This window comes from Thunnus maccoyii, chromosome 20 (genome assembly GCF_910596095.1).
Source record: "Thunnus maccoyii chromosome 20, fThuMac1.1, whole genome shotgun sequence".
In the NCBI taxonomy this organism is placed as follows: Eukaryota; Metazoa; Chordata; class Actinopteri; order Scombriformes; family Scombridae; genus Thunnus; species Thunnus maccoyii.
Window position 1 is genome coordinate 28130246 of NC_056552.1, and position 16819 is coordinate 28147064.

A 16819-nucleotide genomic window follows, 5' to 3' on the forward strand; every position below is an offset into this window, starting at 1 on the left:
ATATACACACCAGTATTGTTTAAATCCACATTAACTTTCATTTTAAATTCTAGTCAAGAGGTTAGTGTTTTCAAGGACACTTAATATTTCATAAATGGCACATATCTATATATTTTTCAAATTGGGGTACATTTTGTAAAAACGAATTAATTGAAGCCAATTACATTTTTATATTATACTCTAATGTGAGAGTTAGATGTGTAGCTTTTGGATCACTCTTAATGAGAAGAATCAGCAGGATTGAGACAGATTAAGCAGCACTTTAATGTTCACCACACTTCATCAGCTTCACAATAACAAAACCTCCTTGTTTCTAACTTACATGTGGCTGAACTAACCAATCAGATGCTAGAAGGAATTAGACAGAGGTAAATGTAAGGAAAACCACAGAGGTAGATCCAGGAGATTATTATTACTGTTTAAAAGATGCTGATGTAAATATTTAGATATGTAAATATGTAAATGAAAACTGTGTAAACATAAATATTTAGTTAACTGTGTAAGCATTGGAAATATATTTTAGTAAGTTAAGTCAAATATATGAATTAACTTCTAAACCTTACAATATACTATTTTGTTGAGCTGCGCATAACTCATGCTCCTGATGAAATACAATCAAATATGAATTATAGAGTTTAAATATCATTAAAATCTCTCCATGCTTCATCTACTTTGGTATGATCAATATCTACATCTTCAAACCCTGTATAGATTCCACCTGGTTCAGAGTAGACATTTCTTATTTTGTTAACTGCACATGATGTAATGACTCTGCGGATTCCTCTTCCTAGCCAGCCATGCATCCACCACGTAAACTGACAATATGAGGCATATCTGTAAGACGTAAAACCAGAATTTTTGAAACAAATATACTGTTATGAAAGAATGACACAAGTTGTTTGCCTTAACCTTTAAAACTACTTAAGCCTTCACATGAAGGGCACTGTCCAGTTAGAATTTTTTTTCATCACTTGTAGAGTGATTTGACAGCCACAGATCTGATGACACAACTACATAGCCGATTATTGATTTTTGACCTGAGGTGCTCCGGTACCAGGTACACCTGAGCAACCTTATGCTCGAACATTGTGTTTGTTATGGCCAATCCATGGCTAGCACAGAAGTCCAGCAACAGTGCACCACTCATTGCCCACATGAGCGTTGAAGTCCCCCACCAGAACTCTGGCTGGGCCGCGCCCCCTCCAGGGCCCCACCCAGTGACTCAAAGAAGGCCGGATACTCCACACTGCTGTTTGGCGCATATGTATAAACAACTTAACAAACAACAACTTAACACTTAATAGCTCCTCCTCTAAACTTAAGTTGCAGTTAAGTTTGGCTCCAGCAGCCAGGTTTCAAAAAAAGGTATAGGGCAACTGCCCTTGCTGCCTTCAGGTAGCCCGATGATGCATATATTACACTATCATCCCCTGTTCTCCCTGTTTGAGGTGTCCTTGGAGTCTGAGATGCGGCTCACTCCTTCGATAATCCATGTATCAAGTGTGGCTATTTTGGATGAGCAAGCCTCTAGTTTCATAGGAATAGGGTCAATCTTTTTGTTGAAAGAGACTTCCACACCTTTAAAAACTTAAGTAGTTATTCTTTCCACTAAACTGTCACCCTCCACAGGACTCAGAAGTGGTGGCATCTTGATTGTGTGAGTCAAAATTGGTTTGGGCATGTGAACAAAACATACACTTTATAGTGTGCATGTGCTCCATCCAGTCAGTCATCATGACATTACTAGATAGCCACGCCTACTGCAGAGTCACTGGTTGCTAATTGCTGGCTTTGACGAGCTCTTCTTGTACTTTTTTTTAGCAAGTGCACCGGCAGATAGCAGCATGAAGTTGTAGTTAAGATGCCGAAGTGGATAACATTTAAAAACACTTACAGAAAGGAGTGGGAGAGTGATTCGGAAATGAAGCCATGCATAATGCTGTCTTAAGTGGATGATGGCAAAGATCACTGCAAATTCTGCAACATGGACATACTTGTCCACTTGAAGGATTTGAGAGACCAGGCTGAAACCAAAAAGCACAAGATACAGTGCCTGCCCACAGATAAGGCTTTTATGGTACCGTCAGCAGGGTTTTCCTTGGATTTTTTTGAGACAAAGGTAGCAAATGTTGAGAACATGTGTGGTGCAGCATTCACAGTTTGTGTGTGTATTTTTAGAGTGTCATGCACTTAAGTGAAAAAATCATGATTTGACAGACAAAAGTGTCCATAGGGATTTAAATTTTGTACTAAGATGGAACAAAAAAATGAAAAATAAAAGTTGTGACAAATGACAGTGTTGATTTTGTAGGCCTGGGATAATATGCTTATCTCCCAGTTTGATACTGTCATGGTACTTGGGTGCCGATTCGATTCAGAATTGATTGTCAATTCAAAACCGATTCTCGATTGAATGAATAGAAAAGGGGGCACTATTTTCAGTATCTTGCTCCAGTATACTGTTTGCCAAACCATTCACAGGTGTCCTTCGTCCACTGAAAAACAACATTTCTGCATCATAAGCTCGATGTCCCATCTCTTCATTGTTAACCATGGCATGGCCCTGTAGTTAACGTAACATAGTGTCAGAAGAAAAAAAAAAGGAAAAGCAGAAAACAAGTATAGATGAATTAAGCCTCATTAACAACAGAAAATGGAAGGAAATATGGATGGAGGAGCAACGGAGCTACAGTTAGCGCCACCAGGCAAGTTTGACTTCTTCAATGCTAATGAATGGCTGAGATGGATAAAGTGCTTCTAACGCTACAGAATAGCGACAGGCTTGGACAAGCAATCAGAGGAATTTAAGGTGAATACTTTCATGTATGCAGCTGGTGATGACACTGAAGATATCTTAAATGTATTGCCCCTGACAGAAGAACAGAAAAAGTCATACAACACAGTCACAGCGGCCTTTACTGCACACTGCGTTAGCAGGCAGAAGATTATCTTTGAAAGAGCACGCTTCAACCGAAGGAACCAAGAGCCGGGTGAGAGTGTAGAGTCGTTTATAACAGCTGTGCACACACTAGCTTAACATTGTGAATTCAGAGCCCTGAGAGAGCAGTTAATAAGGTCGGCATACGAGATGCTAAACTATCAGAAGGCTTACAGTTGGATGCTGACTTGACATTAAAAAAAGCCATGATGAGGGTGAGACAGAGTGCCGCAGTGAAAGAGCAGCAGCCAGTGCTATGAGGGACAGCACAGACAACAGGACATGTTGAGGCTATACAGAAAAAGAACAACAAGTGGCTAAAGGCAGTGAAAGATACAACAGACAAAGAGTCATCTGGATGTCTGGAAAGACTGCCATGTTAATGATGCAGTGTGTAGGAGATGTCACAAAAAGGGACACTTTTCGAAGAAACGCAGGTCAAGTGGCAGAGTCCATGACATTACAGAAGCACAGATAGAGAGTAAAGTAGAGGAGGACTTTGCTTTCTTAGGAGAAATGTGCTCTGAAGAGGAGTGGATTAAACTGTTGCATTTGAATGGGGAAGAGACTATTTTCAGTAGCGGACAGTATACAAGTCCTGCTTTTCAGAGAGACCAAATGGCAAAGATGGCTGACCTTTGAGAAGCAGAAGGTGGTTGGGAGTCAGAGCCTCTAGATTGTCTGGATCTGTGGATGCCTTTGTTATTTGTCTGCTGTTAAGAATAGCTTCAACTTCACAGAGGACTGTGTGGAGACTTTCCTCATGGAGAGTTTGTACCCTTAAAGTGGAGTTGAGGACCTTCCTAATTGAGCGGATTAGTCTCTCCCATGCTCCTCCATGATGGGAGCCAGTTGGAGGATTAAATGTCTATTTAATACCTCTCAGTAGGAGTTCCTCATGGATCTGAGAATGATTCCATTGTTCAATAGATCTTTTCAACTCTTGATCAGCGCTAACAAAGTTTGTACCATTGTCTGAGCAGAGTTCTTTGACTTGTCCTTGTCTTGCTATAAAGCAACGTAAGGCATTGATGAAGGAATCGGTATCAATTGATGCTGCTACTTTGATATGCAAAGCTCTTAAAGCTAAGTAGGTGCATAGAACTCCATACCTTTTCACATTTTACATCAAAGGGACCAAAATAATCCACTCCCACTGAGGTGAAAGGTGGTTCATCTGGAGATATCTTGTTGCGTGGCAAATCTGCCATCTGTTGGCTGCCAGGAACTCCTCAAACCCGTTGGCACATGACACATTTTGCCAAAATCTTTCTTATAGTCATACTGGCGCCAGTAATCCAATACCTCTGGCGTAGCCTCACCAACATGTGGGCTCTACCACTGTGGCCGACTTCTTTGAGCACTTGTCTTAAGATAATGTCAGAGATATGTAGATCTTAGGTCAATATAGCTGGATGCTTTGACTCCTCAGGCATGGCTACCCGACTAAACTGTCCGCCGACTCTCAGAACACCATCATCAAGCACTGGATTGAGCTTGTATATGCGGCTTGTCTGTCTCACATTTTGTCCCTTTTGCAGGCTAGAAAACTCTGGGGATCTTTTCCTTTGACAGGTTCTGATGATTTCCAGCTCAGCCTCCTTTAGCTCCTCCACAGTGAGAGAAACATGGAATAAATCCTTGACACTCTGCAGCTCTTTCCTCAGAATATGCTTCAGTTTTCTCTCATCTGCACTTGAGTGAGCCAGCGATGAATTGACCTCTTTCCTCTTCCTCCAGAGACTTAGGAGTCTGTTCTTGAATCGTAAGATCCAACACATCACCCTTTTCAGATGGTTCCAGGATGAGGTATGATTGATCAACTGAGACACTGAGTCACTCTCTGGCACAAACAGCATGAGTCAAGATGCTTGTTTTGACCTCAGGATCATCGTGTTCTGGTATTAATTTCAAACCATCTGGATTTGTAGGCCATTGCTCCTCTGGCAACATTGGAAATTGTGGGCCAGATATCCATTTTGCATCCTTGAGGAATGATTCAACTCCAAGTCCCCTGGAAGCAAGATCTGCAGGGTTGCATAAGGTGCTCACATATCTCCACGGAGCTGCATGAGATGTTTCTAGGATTACGGAGACCCTGTTGGCCACAAATGATTGGAATCTTGAGGTCTCATTTTTGATGTATTTCAGCACAGAGGTGCTGTCAGTCCAAAACACAGAGTCAAGCAGCTGCATCTGCAATTCCTTCCTCCACAATCTGTCCATGCGTGATGCAACTACTGCTGCTGTTAGGTCTAGTCAAGGAATGGTAATTGGCTTTAAGGGAGCCACCCTTGCCTTTCCCATGATAAGGACACTGCATGGCTGTGCATTTGTCTTGTACAACAGCAAGTAGGTGACTGTCCCATAACCAACCTCACTTGCATCTGCAAAATGGTGTTATTGGGCAGAAGCCACAGTTCCAAAATCCACAGGCTTAAAACATATGCTGACCTTGAAATCTTCCAGTAGGTGGAGCTCCTGTATCCACTTTGTCCACTCCATTGCAATGGATGCAGGTGTGGTGTCATCCCACCCAAGGCCTTTCCTGCACAGATCTTGCAAGATGTTTGGCTTTTAGCACCACTGGCACCAGCACTCATAGACAGGATCCCTCTACAAGTCAAAGGTTGATCTTGAACTGTTCCCTCCTGAATCTGGTTATGACTCTGATCAATGAGCTGGTGAGATCAGGTCCTTGCAGCACTTGTGCATTCAACGAAGTGCCTTGGAATGATGCAGCACAGTCAAACATCACTCTGATCTTCCTCTTTGTTGGATGGTATACACCATGGTGTGGTATATACCGTACGTTGCCATGGCTATATGCCAGATCTCTGGCAGGCACCTTTTCAGCTTAACCACAGGAAATGACGTTGCGCATGAAGGCAGCATAGTCTGCATGAAATAAGTCATCTTTCTGAAACCTCCTTTTTAGACTCAGGACATGTTGCTCTGCTAGCTTGTGATTATCAGGCATGCACACATCTCTTTTCTTTAGAGGTAAGGCAATGCAATAATGGCCATCCACCAGCTTAACAGAGCTTTCAACCATCTTCATAAACTGATGATCTTCCCTTGATGGACCCAGCTGTTCATCCTGCCTGCATTCTGGGAAGTCCAGTTGAAACTGCTGCTGCCACAATTCGTCTAATCTCACAACTGAGATACGACTAGCAGTGATGCTAAGTTGTTCACAGTCAGCTCCACCAGTACCCAGCGGCTCATTAACAGTCCATCCTAAAATAGTCTGAATTGCATATGGCCCTCCATCCTCATTTGGAATCACCTTTGTGGGTTCCAGAACTTTAGGTACATTCAAGCCAATCAAAAGTTCAACATCTGAGTCAATCTCAGGAAGATGTACTTCATGCAAGTATGGCCATCTGATCACATCTTGCTGTTGTGGTATATTTGTCTTGCTCACAGGCATCTTCTGCTGTGTAAAAACATCTGGCAAGTAAAGACCACTGCCCAGGCCAGCTATCTCCAAATCTGGTACAATGCAACTTCGTACAACTCCTGGCCCATAGTGTGTAATAGGATCCTGGTTCCTCTTCCTGAGATACCCAGCCGATTCATCAGACTGGTAGTACAGAACGAGGCCGAACTCCCCTGGTCCAAAAAGGCACGAGTCTCCACAATTTTATGGCCCTTTTCAGACTGGACCTTGACTGGAACGATGGAGAGTTTACAGTCCTGCTCACCAGCCCCAGTTAGACCACTAGTCTGTACCACAACCAGAGCACTGTCCACTGCTGAGTCGGTATCAGCTGCAGCTGCCTGATGCTTATGCTTATTATTGTCAGCATATTTGCAGGCATGTTTAGCTCAGACATGTACTGTATCTCATCCATTGCATCACAACATCCTCTTAAAAAGAGACCATAAGCTTGGAGAGCTTTGAGATCCTCTGCTTTAACCATTGGCCATGAGAGGGCTTCGTCCAAATAAGCTGATGCGATCTTTTGTTCATTTCCAAAATGTTCTTCCAACAAAGCCTTTGCCTCATAATATCCTCTGTCTGTAGCCATTTGTTGACAGCTTCTCACCAGTTCTCGTGGCTGACCCCTGGTGTATTGTGCCAAAATTGCAGGCAGTCTCTTGCATCACCTGTCTTCTCTTCCACATTGTGCTCAAAGGCTCTCATAAAAGCATGATACAGTAGAGGATCTCCATCAAACACTTGAATCTCTGGATTTGGCAAAGATGAGAGACTTTGTTGCTGCACCAGCATAGCAGTTATTTTGTTTTGCCTTGCCATTATGGATACCAAATTGTTACCATCACCTGTGACCGTTATAGGAGCCTGTGCACCAACCAACTGAGATATTGAGACATTTGGCTGCACATTATAAGCCACCTCGAGCTTGGTCAGTCTCTGCTGGTGTATTTGAGACTTAACATCCACAGTTTGTTTCCTTTCCTTTAGCTTAGTCAAACAAGACTAACACTTTTGACTGAGACAGGATTCTCATGATCTCCTTGGCCATAAAGCACAAATGAATCAGCATCAGTATTAAGAACAGTGCTGACTCCTCTCTTCATATAGGATTGCATACCATCAGATTTATTAGATATGCCACTTTTCACACTACTTGAGGCTCTTAGGACATCCACCTTAGCCTTTGATGCGGCTATCTCCACTTCAAGCTCAATCGCTCCTTCCTTTTTCTTATTTCCTCCTCCTGTTGCTCCAGATCATGTTTTTCTTTACGTAATCTTTGACAAGCAAGAAGAGAAGCCATGTCAGCTTCTGCTTCAACACAGGCAGAGGAAGTAGAACTACTTGAAATCCTGGTACTTGAAGTTAGAGATTTTGAACCATGCCTTTTGCTGCTGATATTTGACATGCTGTCACTTGGCTTAATTTCATCCTGTGTTGCTCCAGGTAAGGCATTCTGTTCCTCATCTGAGGGAAGTTTATTATGAAGATGTAGCTCATCCAATAGCAGGCTTGGAAGAGTTTCAAAATCCTTGTTAGGCAGTCACTCCAAGTTTTCCTGTCTTGAGACCAGCCTGTCATTTTCAGATAGCCATTGTTTCACATCCACAATAAACCCTTGATTATATTTGTTGACACTTGTGATCCACTCGTTTTGTTTCTGCTGCTCCCCTTGAGGTATTAAAGGCATCATTGACTTGTGCAGTACCATTGCGTCCTCCCACAATTGCATCAAAACCTCCAGCTGATTATGCACTTGTGAAGCATTGCCGTCATTTTCCATCAGCTTTTTCAATGTGACGATGACACCTTTAATTTTATTCACTATGGATTGGCATTCCTTCTGAAGCCTCTCAATTTTACACGCCAAGCCCTTTTCAGCGAGAATGACTTTTCTTTTGACATTTCCATCATTTACAATTGAACCAGCATTTGATCCGCTCATACTGACATCAACCAGCAGCAGCGTGCATCCAATAAAACATCAGAGAGCATACGTCACAATCCAATTCCACATAAATCATTCACACAGGTCAATTTCCGACTTGAGTGACAGCAGTAAATGCATCAAAAAAAAAAGCAACCACAGCATCCATATCCATCCAATATATGCAGCGGAAATCATATTCAAACTGTCCAAAATCCAAGCAAGATGAAATTCACAGTATGAACAAAGTTACACATTCCGTAGTTGCTGTACGCTGCACTTCGTCCATTCATTCATTCACAAAATTTATTCACAGTCCGCTTCCAAAGTGGCTGAGTGGTCAAATGTTTAAAGTGCACAAGTCAAGCAAAGCATCAGAAGATAGCTGGCTACATGTGTGAGATCCATAGCCTTTTCTGTTGACAATGAAGCTGCGACCATCGAAAATCAAAACATTACCATTGGCTGTTGAGAGCATAATGTAGGGAGATCTGTCCGATACGCTGTGTCCAAACAAAAAGCATGAGTCTGTAACTGCGTTTAAGGGTGTTTATTTGACCCGATGATAAAAAAACATGATGACACATAGACACACCCACACACACCTCCACACAGAAACAATCAACACTCCCAGTGGCCAAGTGACAGGCATGCTGACCAAATACATCCCTTGTGCCTACAAGTATATACCTCTCACCCATAGATACTGACTTCACATTCAGTCAGAAGTTGAAGGCAAGCGCTCTGTCACCTGAGAAAAAGCAAGCAGTCTAAACATGCTGCATGGAACTCTTGAAAGAACTCCTTGTCCAATACCAAATGCATTTGCTTGCATCCATGGAGTTGCTATGGAAGCTGGAGCTCCTGTGTCCCACTTCTGTTGTGTCCAACAGGTCACCAGTTCAAGAGTTGCCTAAGGAATTATATTCAGGCTCACAAGATTCACTTGAGACTCAGTGGAGAAATGTGGCCTCAGCAGATTTCTCTCCTCACCTGACCATTGATGCATTTTGGCTGGAGGTAGAATCTTTTCAAGCAACATTAACCATGGCACCCAAACAAAGAGCAACATCTCGTCAGTTACACACAGTTATCCAAAATCTCCTAAATAAAATTAAAGGTCCTATATGTAGGAATCAGAAATTCCTTCTCATTAGTGACACCTGCGGCCATTAAATGAGCTTTAGTCAACATCCTGGTGCTCACGGCGCAAGACTATTGCAGGTGATGTCTTTTTCCTCACTTACACTTCTCATAATTACTTAAAAAATATCCAGCATTGTGTTTTGCACTTGTTTCAGCAAAGTGTCTCTCACTCCCAGTCACTCACCCTCCCCCCGTATGTACGTATACTTGCTCGCTCACTCACTCACACACAAACACACACACAGAGGCTCTTGCTGTGCTGTGGCTGCTGGCCAGCGAAAACCAAATCTCTGCCGCCCAACTCGCACAAATATGCATTAATCAACCACCCAAACCTGACCCGACCTGCAAACCGCCAACTTTTTATACCAACCGTTTTTACTAAACACTGGTGGGCTCAGTGAGCTGTGGCCAGGGAGCAACACGCTGTGGCCGGGGAGCAACGCGCTATGGTTGGGGGGCAACGCACTGCGGTTTTGTTGTGAAATGTGTGCTTATTACGACCTTTGAATTACCAACAGGAAAAACAAAAGCTCCTTTGTTGAGGAAATAATGTTTTAGATGTGTGTGCTTGGGAGTAGGGGGTTTGTCATTGCGGGGGTCTTTTGTGGTGAAATGTTTAGTGGTTGATGGAGGCAGCTTGCTGTCTTATTAGCTAGACAGCTAATATCTGCAGAGTGTTTCTATTTGGATAGCACCATTTTTGTTGTGATTTGTGTCTTTATGCTGGTCATTTGTCAACGTTAGCAGGAGAGAGGCAAGGCACCTGGGAGTGCACAAAAACTTCATTTCCATTTGATTTTCGCAGAAAAACCTAGCCCGGGGCCTTCACATAGAAATCAGTCCAGAGGCTGTCACAAACAACCAAGAAAGTCAGGGAAGGTCTCATTTTTTTGTTACATTACTACCCATTCACTCATTGATAATAAAAAAATGATTAATACATGTAAATTGCTTCACAATTCTACATGTAGAACCTTTAAAGCATAATGTCATTGGCTGAAATGAGATTGAGTTGCAAAGAGACAGCAGCCATATATAAATGAGTGTGTGGAGGATATTTTCATTTCACCATGAGGTTAGCCGAGGCTAAAGCTAACTAACAGCAAAACCATTTAATGACGTCATTTATGTATATGGAGGGCAACACTCCAGTCCAGAAGGTGGTGGTAATGCACCTAAAAGCTGTTTGCCAACCGCCAAGAGTGCTTCACTCTACTTTAAGGCAGAGCTGAACAAAACTAGAAATAAATAAGGCTTATGAAGTGAAAGCAGTCAGGGTTTTTGCTTTGGTGGTTTGATGCTGCTGTTTGTCCCTATAGAAATTTCTTATGTATGCTTCAGCTGCCGGTGTGCATTGTTTTAAGTATGGTACAGTAAGTAATCATGGCAGTTACAATGCTTATCTAAATATTGATCAAATATTTTGGGCAGTTTTGTGTCAATTTCTGTGGTTTTTGAAGTTTTTGAAATGAAAACCATCAGCTGTATCTGGCAAAACTGGTTGTGGTGCTGAACAGTGAAGTAAAAGAACTACTACTACTACATAATGCATCATGTTTCTCTCTCTCACACTTTCTCTCTTTCTCCCTGCTATAGTCTCTCTCCCTCTGTGTGTGTGCCATAAAAGAGTGCCATAGATTTTATACCTGCCTCAGCGCAGTCCTTTAATAAATAAGGACAAATGCAATTTGACTGTTTAGTGACTCTTTGGTAAATATCCCCTAATAATTGTCATCAAGATGGGGCCACAAGATGGCTGCCTTGGTGTTGCGATCTCTGGTACTTTTTCTGCTTTTGTTTATTTGTGTAGTACTGCTCGCTTTCTTATTACATTCATCAGGGAAGAACTTTTGAATATTTGACAGTTCACTCCACAAACTTTTTCACCGATCTTCACACAAGCAGAAACTTTTTCAGAGCTTTTAGTCAGAGGAGCAACTTGGAGGAGACACAGGTGAAGGAAACGCGCTGCAGCACTTAAGCTGCGACAGCAGGGATTCCAACACCACTCCCATTATTACATCTGGCAAATGTCTGCTCTGTCCAACAAAATGAATGAACTGCTGCTCATCAACAGAATGAACAGGGACTTTTCAGCGTCTGCTGCCCAGTGTTTCACTGAAACCTGGTTCGATGAGTCCATCCTTAACAGTATTCTGTATCTGCCAGGCTTCCAACTCCACCGAGCAGGAGTTAAAGCGGAAAACGAGGGGAGGTGGAATCTGCTTCTACATAAAGGAAGGTACAAATACAGTGTTAAGTAAAATACGCACTCCTCACCTAGAGACAACTCCACCTTCATCAACTGCAAACCATTTTATTCACAGAGGGAGTTTTTCTTCTTATTCTGGTTGGTGTTTACATCCTACCTCAGGCCTGTGTCAGTGAGGCCTTACAACACCTGGCTGATCAGATAACCAGCATGGAGTGCAAACATCCAGACTCCCCTCTCATTATCCTTGGGGGTTGTAACAGAGCAAACCTCAGCCATGAACTTCCAAAATACAGACAGCATATCAAGTGTCCCACCAGGGACAAAAATACACTGTTATAACCTACAGTATTGAAGGAAACATATCTCTGTCCCCTGTGCAGCAGTGGGATGCTGCAAAACCTGTGTTTAAAACTGTGAGGAGATGGACCAATGTGTCAAAACTGGAGCTACAGGACTGCACTGATTGGAATGTTTTTGAGGCTGCATCTACAGACATAGACAAACTTACTGACACTGTGACATTGTACATCAGTTTGTGAGGACGTGTATGCCCACTAAAACTTTCTGCACCTATAATAACAATTCCTGGTTCACAGCAAAATTTGTTAGGCCAAGGAGAAGGCTGACAGAAGTGGGAACAGGATCCTGTACAGTCAGGCCAGAAACACACTGGCAAATGGGATCAGAAAAGCAAAGAGGAGCTACACTGAAAACCTGAAAACAGGTTTTCAGCTAACAAAGCTGTGGCATTGTGGAGAGGCCTACAGGACATCACCAGCTACAGGAAACCCTCCCCCCACACTGTAGAAAACATTCAACCGACTGACGATCTAAATGTATTTTACTGCACGTTTGATCAGCCAACTTTCATAGCCCTCACCTGATCCAACTCAGGCATCATACAACCAACTGCACCTTTTGCTATCACCTCCCTCCCCCCTGACTCCCCATTTGCACTGAAGATCTGTGAAGAGAATGTGTCAGCTCTTTCAGGCCCTGTCAACACCTGACGTTAACATACGTCTAGGGTGATTCAATCACAAGTCTATGCTGACCTGCTGGCCCCCATCTTCACTCAGATCTTCAACAGTGAAGTCCCCTACTGCTTCAAAGGTCAGCCACTAAACAGGACAGGAACAGACTACAATGGACAGTCAGGTCTGCAGAAAAGATTATCGATGCTGACGTGCCCACCATCCAGGACCTGTAAACTTCCAGAATCAGGAAACAGGCAGGGAAAATCAATACAGACCCCTCACACCCTGGATATAACCTGTTCCAACTTCTCACCTCTGGTAGACGCTACAGAACACTGTACACCAAAACCACCAGACACAGGAACAGTTTCTTCCCCTTCGCCATCACACTTATGAACAGTTAACTTAGTCACTGTGCAAGAACCCTGTAACACTATAATACCCACTGGACCTACCAATGACACATTTATTTTAGTTTAAAATACAAAATATGCAATACATTTCATTCATTACTGTATATTTAAACAGGCTGTATATACTGTACATAACCACCTACTATATGTACATAAAGTGACTTTTCACTTTTTTTCAAAGCATTCAGCATTTATCTCAACACTCCGTGCATTCTTCACACCTTTGCACTATTGGTATCCTGTTTACAGCTCACAGAAACAGTTTCACTTGTACATAGTCATTCCTTGTGTATATTTCTGAAAAATGTTTTGTTGTGTGTAAGTACATTGAGAGCCACTAAACTGGAGTCAAATTCCTTGTATCCATGAACATACTTCGCCAATAAAGATGATTCTGATTTTGATAAATGAAATGCAGTATTGCATTAAAGTATAAGTGATAGGATGTAAAAACTATATAATAAACTTTGCTCAGATGAGTTTGTGTTTATCCACCCACAGGGTCTTAGACCAAAGGTAGATTATCTGGCATTGGAAGAGATCCATTGTCTGCAGGAGCAGAACAGCATCTTGCGGGCCGTGGTTACCCAGATGAGGAAAGACATGGAAAGTCTCTGTCATCTCCTGCCCCATCCCCAAGCCAAGCCACAGACGTCCTCTCCTCAGCCAGTTCAGCATCCGGGATTCCCTCTTGCTATATCAGTTACCCCTGCAGCTGATACTCAAATGGCCACTGGACCACAAGCCCAGTCCACTGATATTTCCTCCAAATCCAGCCCAGCAGGTGAGCACAGTACTCTTTTGCACAAACATAGTTGATGAAGTCATCTAGCAGATTACAGTGGGGAAAAAAAACATATACTGTGGCAAGCTATACTGACCCTTTAATTGTTTAGTTCCAGACTACACTCAGGCTCTGGAGCAGGAAGTGTCCCTGCTAAAGGCTCGATGCAGACACCTCGAGGGGCAGCTAGAAAGTGCTACCAGACTTTCCAGCCTGGCTCAAGCCACAGACAAACCTGCAGAGGGCCTGGCACCCATAATTCCAGACAGCACACACCCACAGAACCAGGGACTTAAGCAAGGTATTTTTAATGTATCTTTTTTGTTAGTCCTGTGTTCCAATTGAGAGTTTTTATGCCACACAGCTCTTACAGCTTTTACCAGCTTTTGTAGTTAAATACTGAAATGACAGAATTTTAGAAACTGAGTTATTTTGGAAAATATTAACTCTCAAAACCTTCATTCCAAAAAAAGTCTATATCAGCTTTTACAAACCTATATTTATCCATCCTTATTATTCTTGTTCCCTCATAAGTATGAGTTCATGTACAACTATCATGTATGTGGTTGTGCAAAAAAAAAAAATCAATGTAAACACATTATACGTATATTTTTAAAACATTAATACAATTTTTACTTAAACAACAGTTTCCTGTACTACTACTGAAAATGTAAATAGAACCCAAGTGAATGATAACTGCTAAGTGCTGAGTGTATGGCTGAAACATAGAAAAGCTTGTTCCATGAATATAGTTTTGAAATAACCAGAATTCAGTCTCATGAGGAATTAGTTGAACTGGGAAGCTATATAGACTTTTACTATGATATGCTGACAGTGTGTAAGTGACCAAGGTCAGTTTTATCAAGTGAGACAGACCAAATATTGTCACTTCAAGCAAAGACACATCTGTTGAATCTGCAAACACGGTATTATCAAGTATTGATGAACAACTAATGGTGTGTTCACACCGAATGTGAAGCTTTCACATGGCGAGAATACATACAAAGTCAATGCAAAGACACGAATAGATGCAAATTCGCATCGCATCGCATCAGTGTTATATCACAACTGGTTTTCAAGCTAACTGGTTTCTGTACCTAACAGCAGCAGCTGTTTTCTGCCTCTATCAGCAGATTCCTCACACATTCACAAACATAATATAACTGGTGATTTCCAAGTTGCATCTCAGATCTACTGCGGCGAATGAGATTGTATAAGTGAGCGTTATATCACAGCCACCTAAGAAAAAAGAAATTTAACAAAATATAATCTTTGCAAGATCGCATCAAGCTGGATTCGATCTCACTAGAGCAAAATGATCTCTATCACTAACCACTTGTTTATTGCTCTGAGCCACTCGAGCTCTCACATTTGCCCCCTTCCATCACGTATTGGTAAAGTATGTCAGCATCCAGGTAACATTTTGTTTTGGGTTTACCCAAAACAACTGGTTACCTTGGACTTGTCTGAGAAAATACCTGAACATATTTATCAAGTTTCTTTTCCTCTAGGCTACAAACATATTGACCACTACATTGTAGCCCCCTACGACACTAACGTTACACATTATGATAACGATATACTTTTAAACAGTGACGATCTAACTCAGACAATACTGTCAAAGTACGCTAAATAATATATCAGTTATAATAAACACTGAGCCACAGGGTGAGTAATACAAGTGGTAATAGTCTACCCTAAACACAGTACTGAAAACATGGACCTCATTTACAGTCATTTTCCTTTCTTTTGTGTATATTGTGTAGTAAAATAAAACACAGATGGGCAACCACTCAGACCTCTATGTCATTAAGTGTTCAAGAGCTTTACTCCAAATGAACCAAGCATGGTGTTTTATGAAATGATTCTATCCAAAACCACTTCCAAAAATGCAATCATAAATCAGTTGTCAAACACTGATTGCAAGAAAGGCATTGGAGAACAAAAAGAGTAAGGTTTCTGCAGAAAAAGCATTTCAAATTTCAGCAGGTAAGGTGTTCCAGAGTAGTGAAGCCCAATAAGAGAATGCTCTACAAACTGAGTTTTCATTAACAGCTAGCATTTTGTGAGAATAAGGCTTTAGATTGTTACCTCTTCCTGCTGTTACAGTATACATGCTGGACAATAAAAGTCCTGCTCCAATGGTGGTCCTCCAACACAAATCCAATGGAATCATAGATTGCATGCTGTACACTGGATCTGAGTAAAAGCATGGCAGTAGATTAGTAATACATTACATTTGTAAGTATATAGAACAGTTTATGCTCTGCTCTCATGCTCATGCTCTGCCTAGTTCTGACAAGTTTTCTAGCACATTACATATATGTAATTAATTTCTCAATGACACCTTAATGCATGCATGATGATACACTGACCGAAAAAATTTATGTAAAAAAGAACGTGAATCAGTGATCAGTCTACAAGCTATTTCCCTCCTCAACTGAGTGATAGCAGCTTCATTCGTACTGAAATCCAGCACCCTACCAGTTAGGAGAAGCTCTGCAAACTACACAAGATACAGTATAATCAGTAACATTCAATAGCTGTATGCAACAAAGGGCCAGTTGCACTCATACCTTGCAGACAAATGCCCCACAGGATGTTGAGTCTTGCTGTCAGGGATGGTTTAGTGTATCGCAAGTCCACCATGAGATGTTGATATGTCTGTGTCTCATAAAGGCTATGTAGAATAGCAAAATTTTAGCCATTTGTAATCAAGAAACCTTTATGACATTACCACTGATGTATAACTTGCCTTGTCATATCCTTGCCTTTGTTCATGTGGTCAGGGGTGTCACCTAAGGGGTCAATGTAAAGTGCTCCTTTGGATAAATGACCTTCATAATACATATGAAGTCATATAAAGGGGGTGAATTATCAAATTAAAATCATGCTAGAGTACCACACCAACCATCTGGACACTCCTACACATGGTTCAATCTGCTCTGTGGTAGTGTATGTAAATTCTCAC

General features: G+C 41.8%; 1 protein-coding gene across 4 annotated transcripts in view; it reads left to right on the forward strand.

The window, feature by feature from the left end:
* The window catches only part of ccdc57 (coiled-coil domain containing 57), a 141046-nt gene that overhangs the window by 60824 nt on the left and 63403 nt on the right, over nt 1-16819 (forward strand). For all 4 annotated transcript variants that reach the window (XM_042396484.1, XM_042396486.1, XM_042396485.1 and 1 more), the window contains 2 exons: nt 13566-13848; nt 13961-14149. In XM_042396484.1, coding sequence (XP_042252418.1) covers nt 13566-13848; nt 13961-14149 — 472 coding nt within the window. The remainder of the gene's footprint in view (nt 1-13565; nt 13849-13960; nt 14150-16819) is intronic.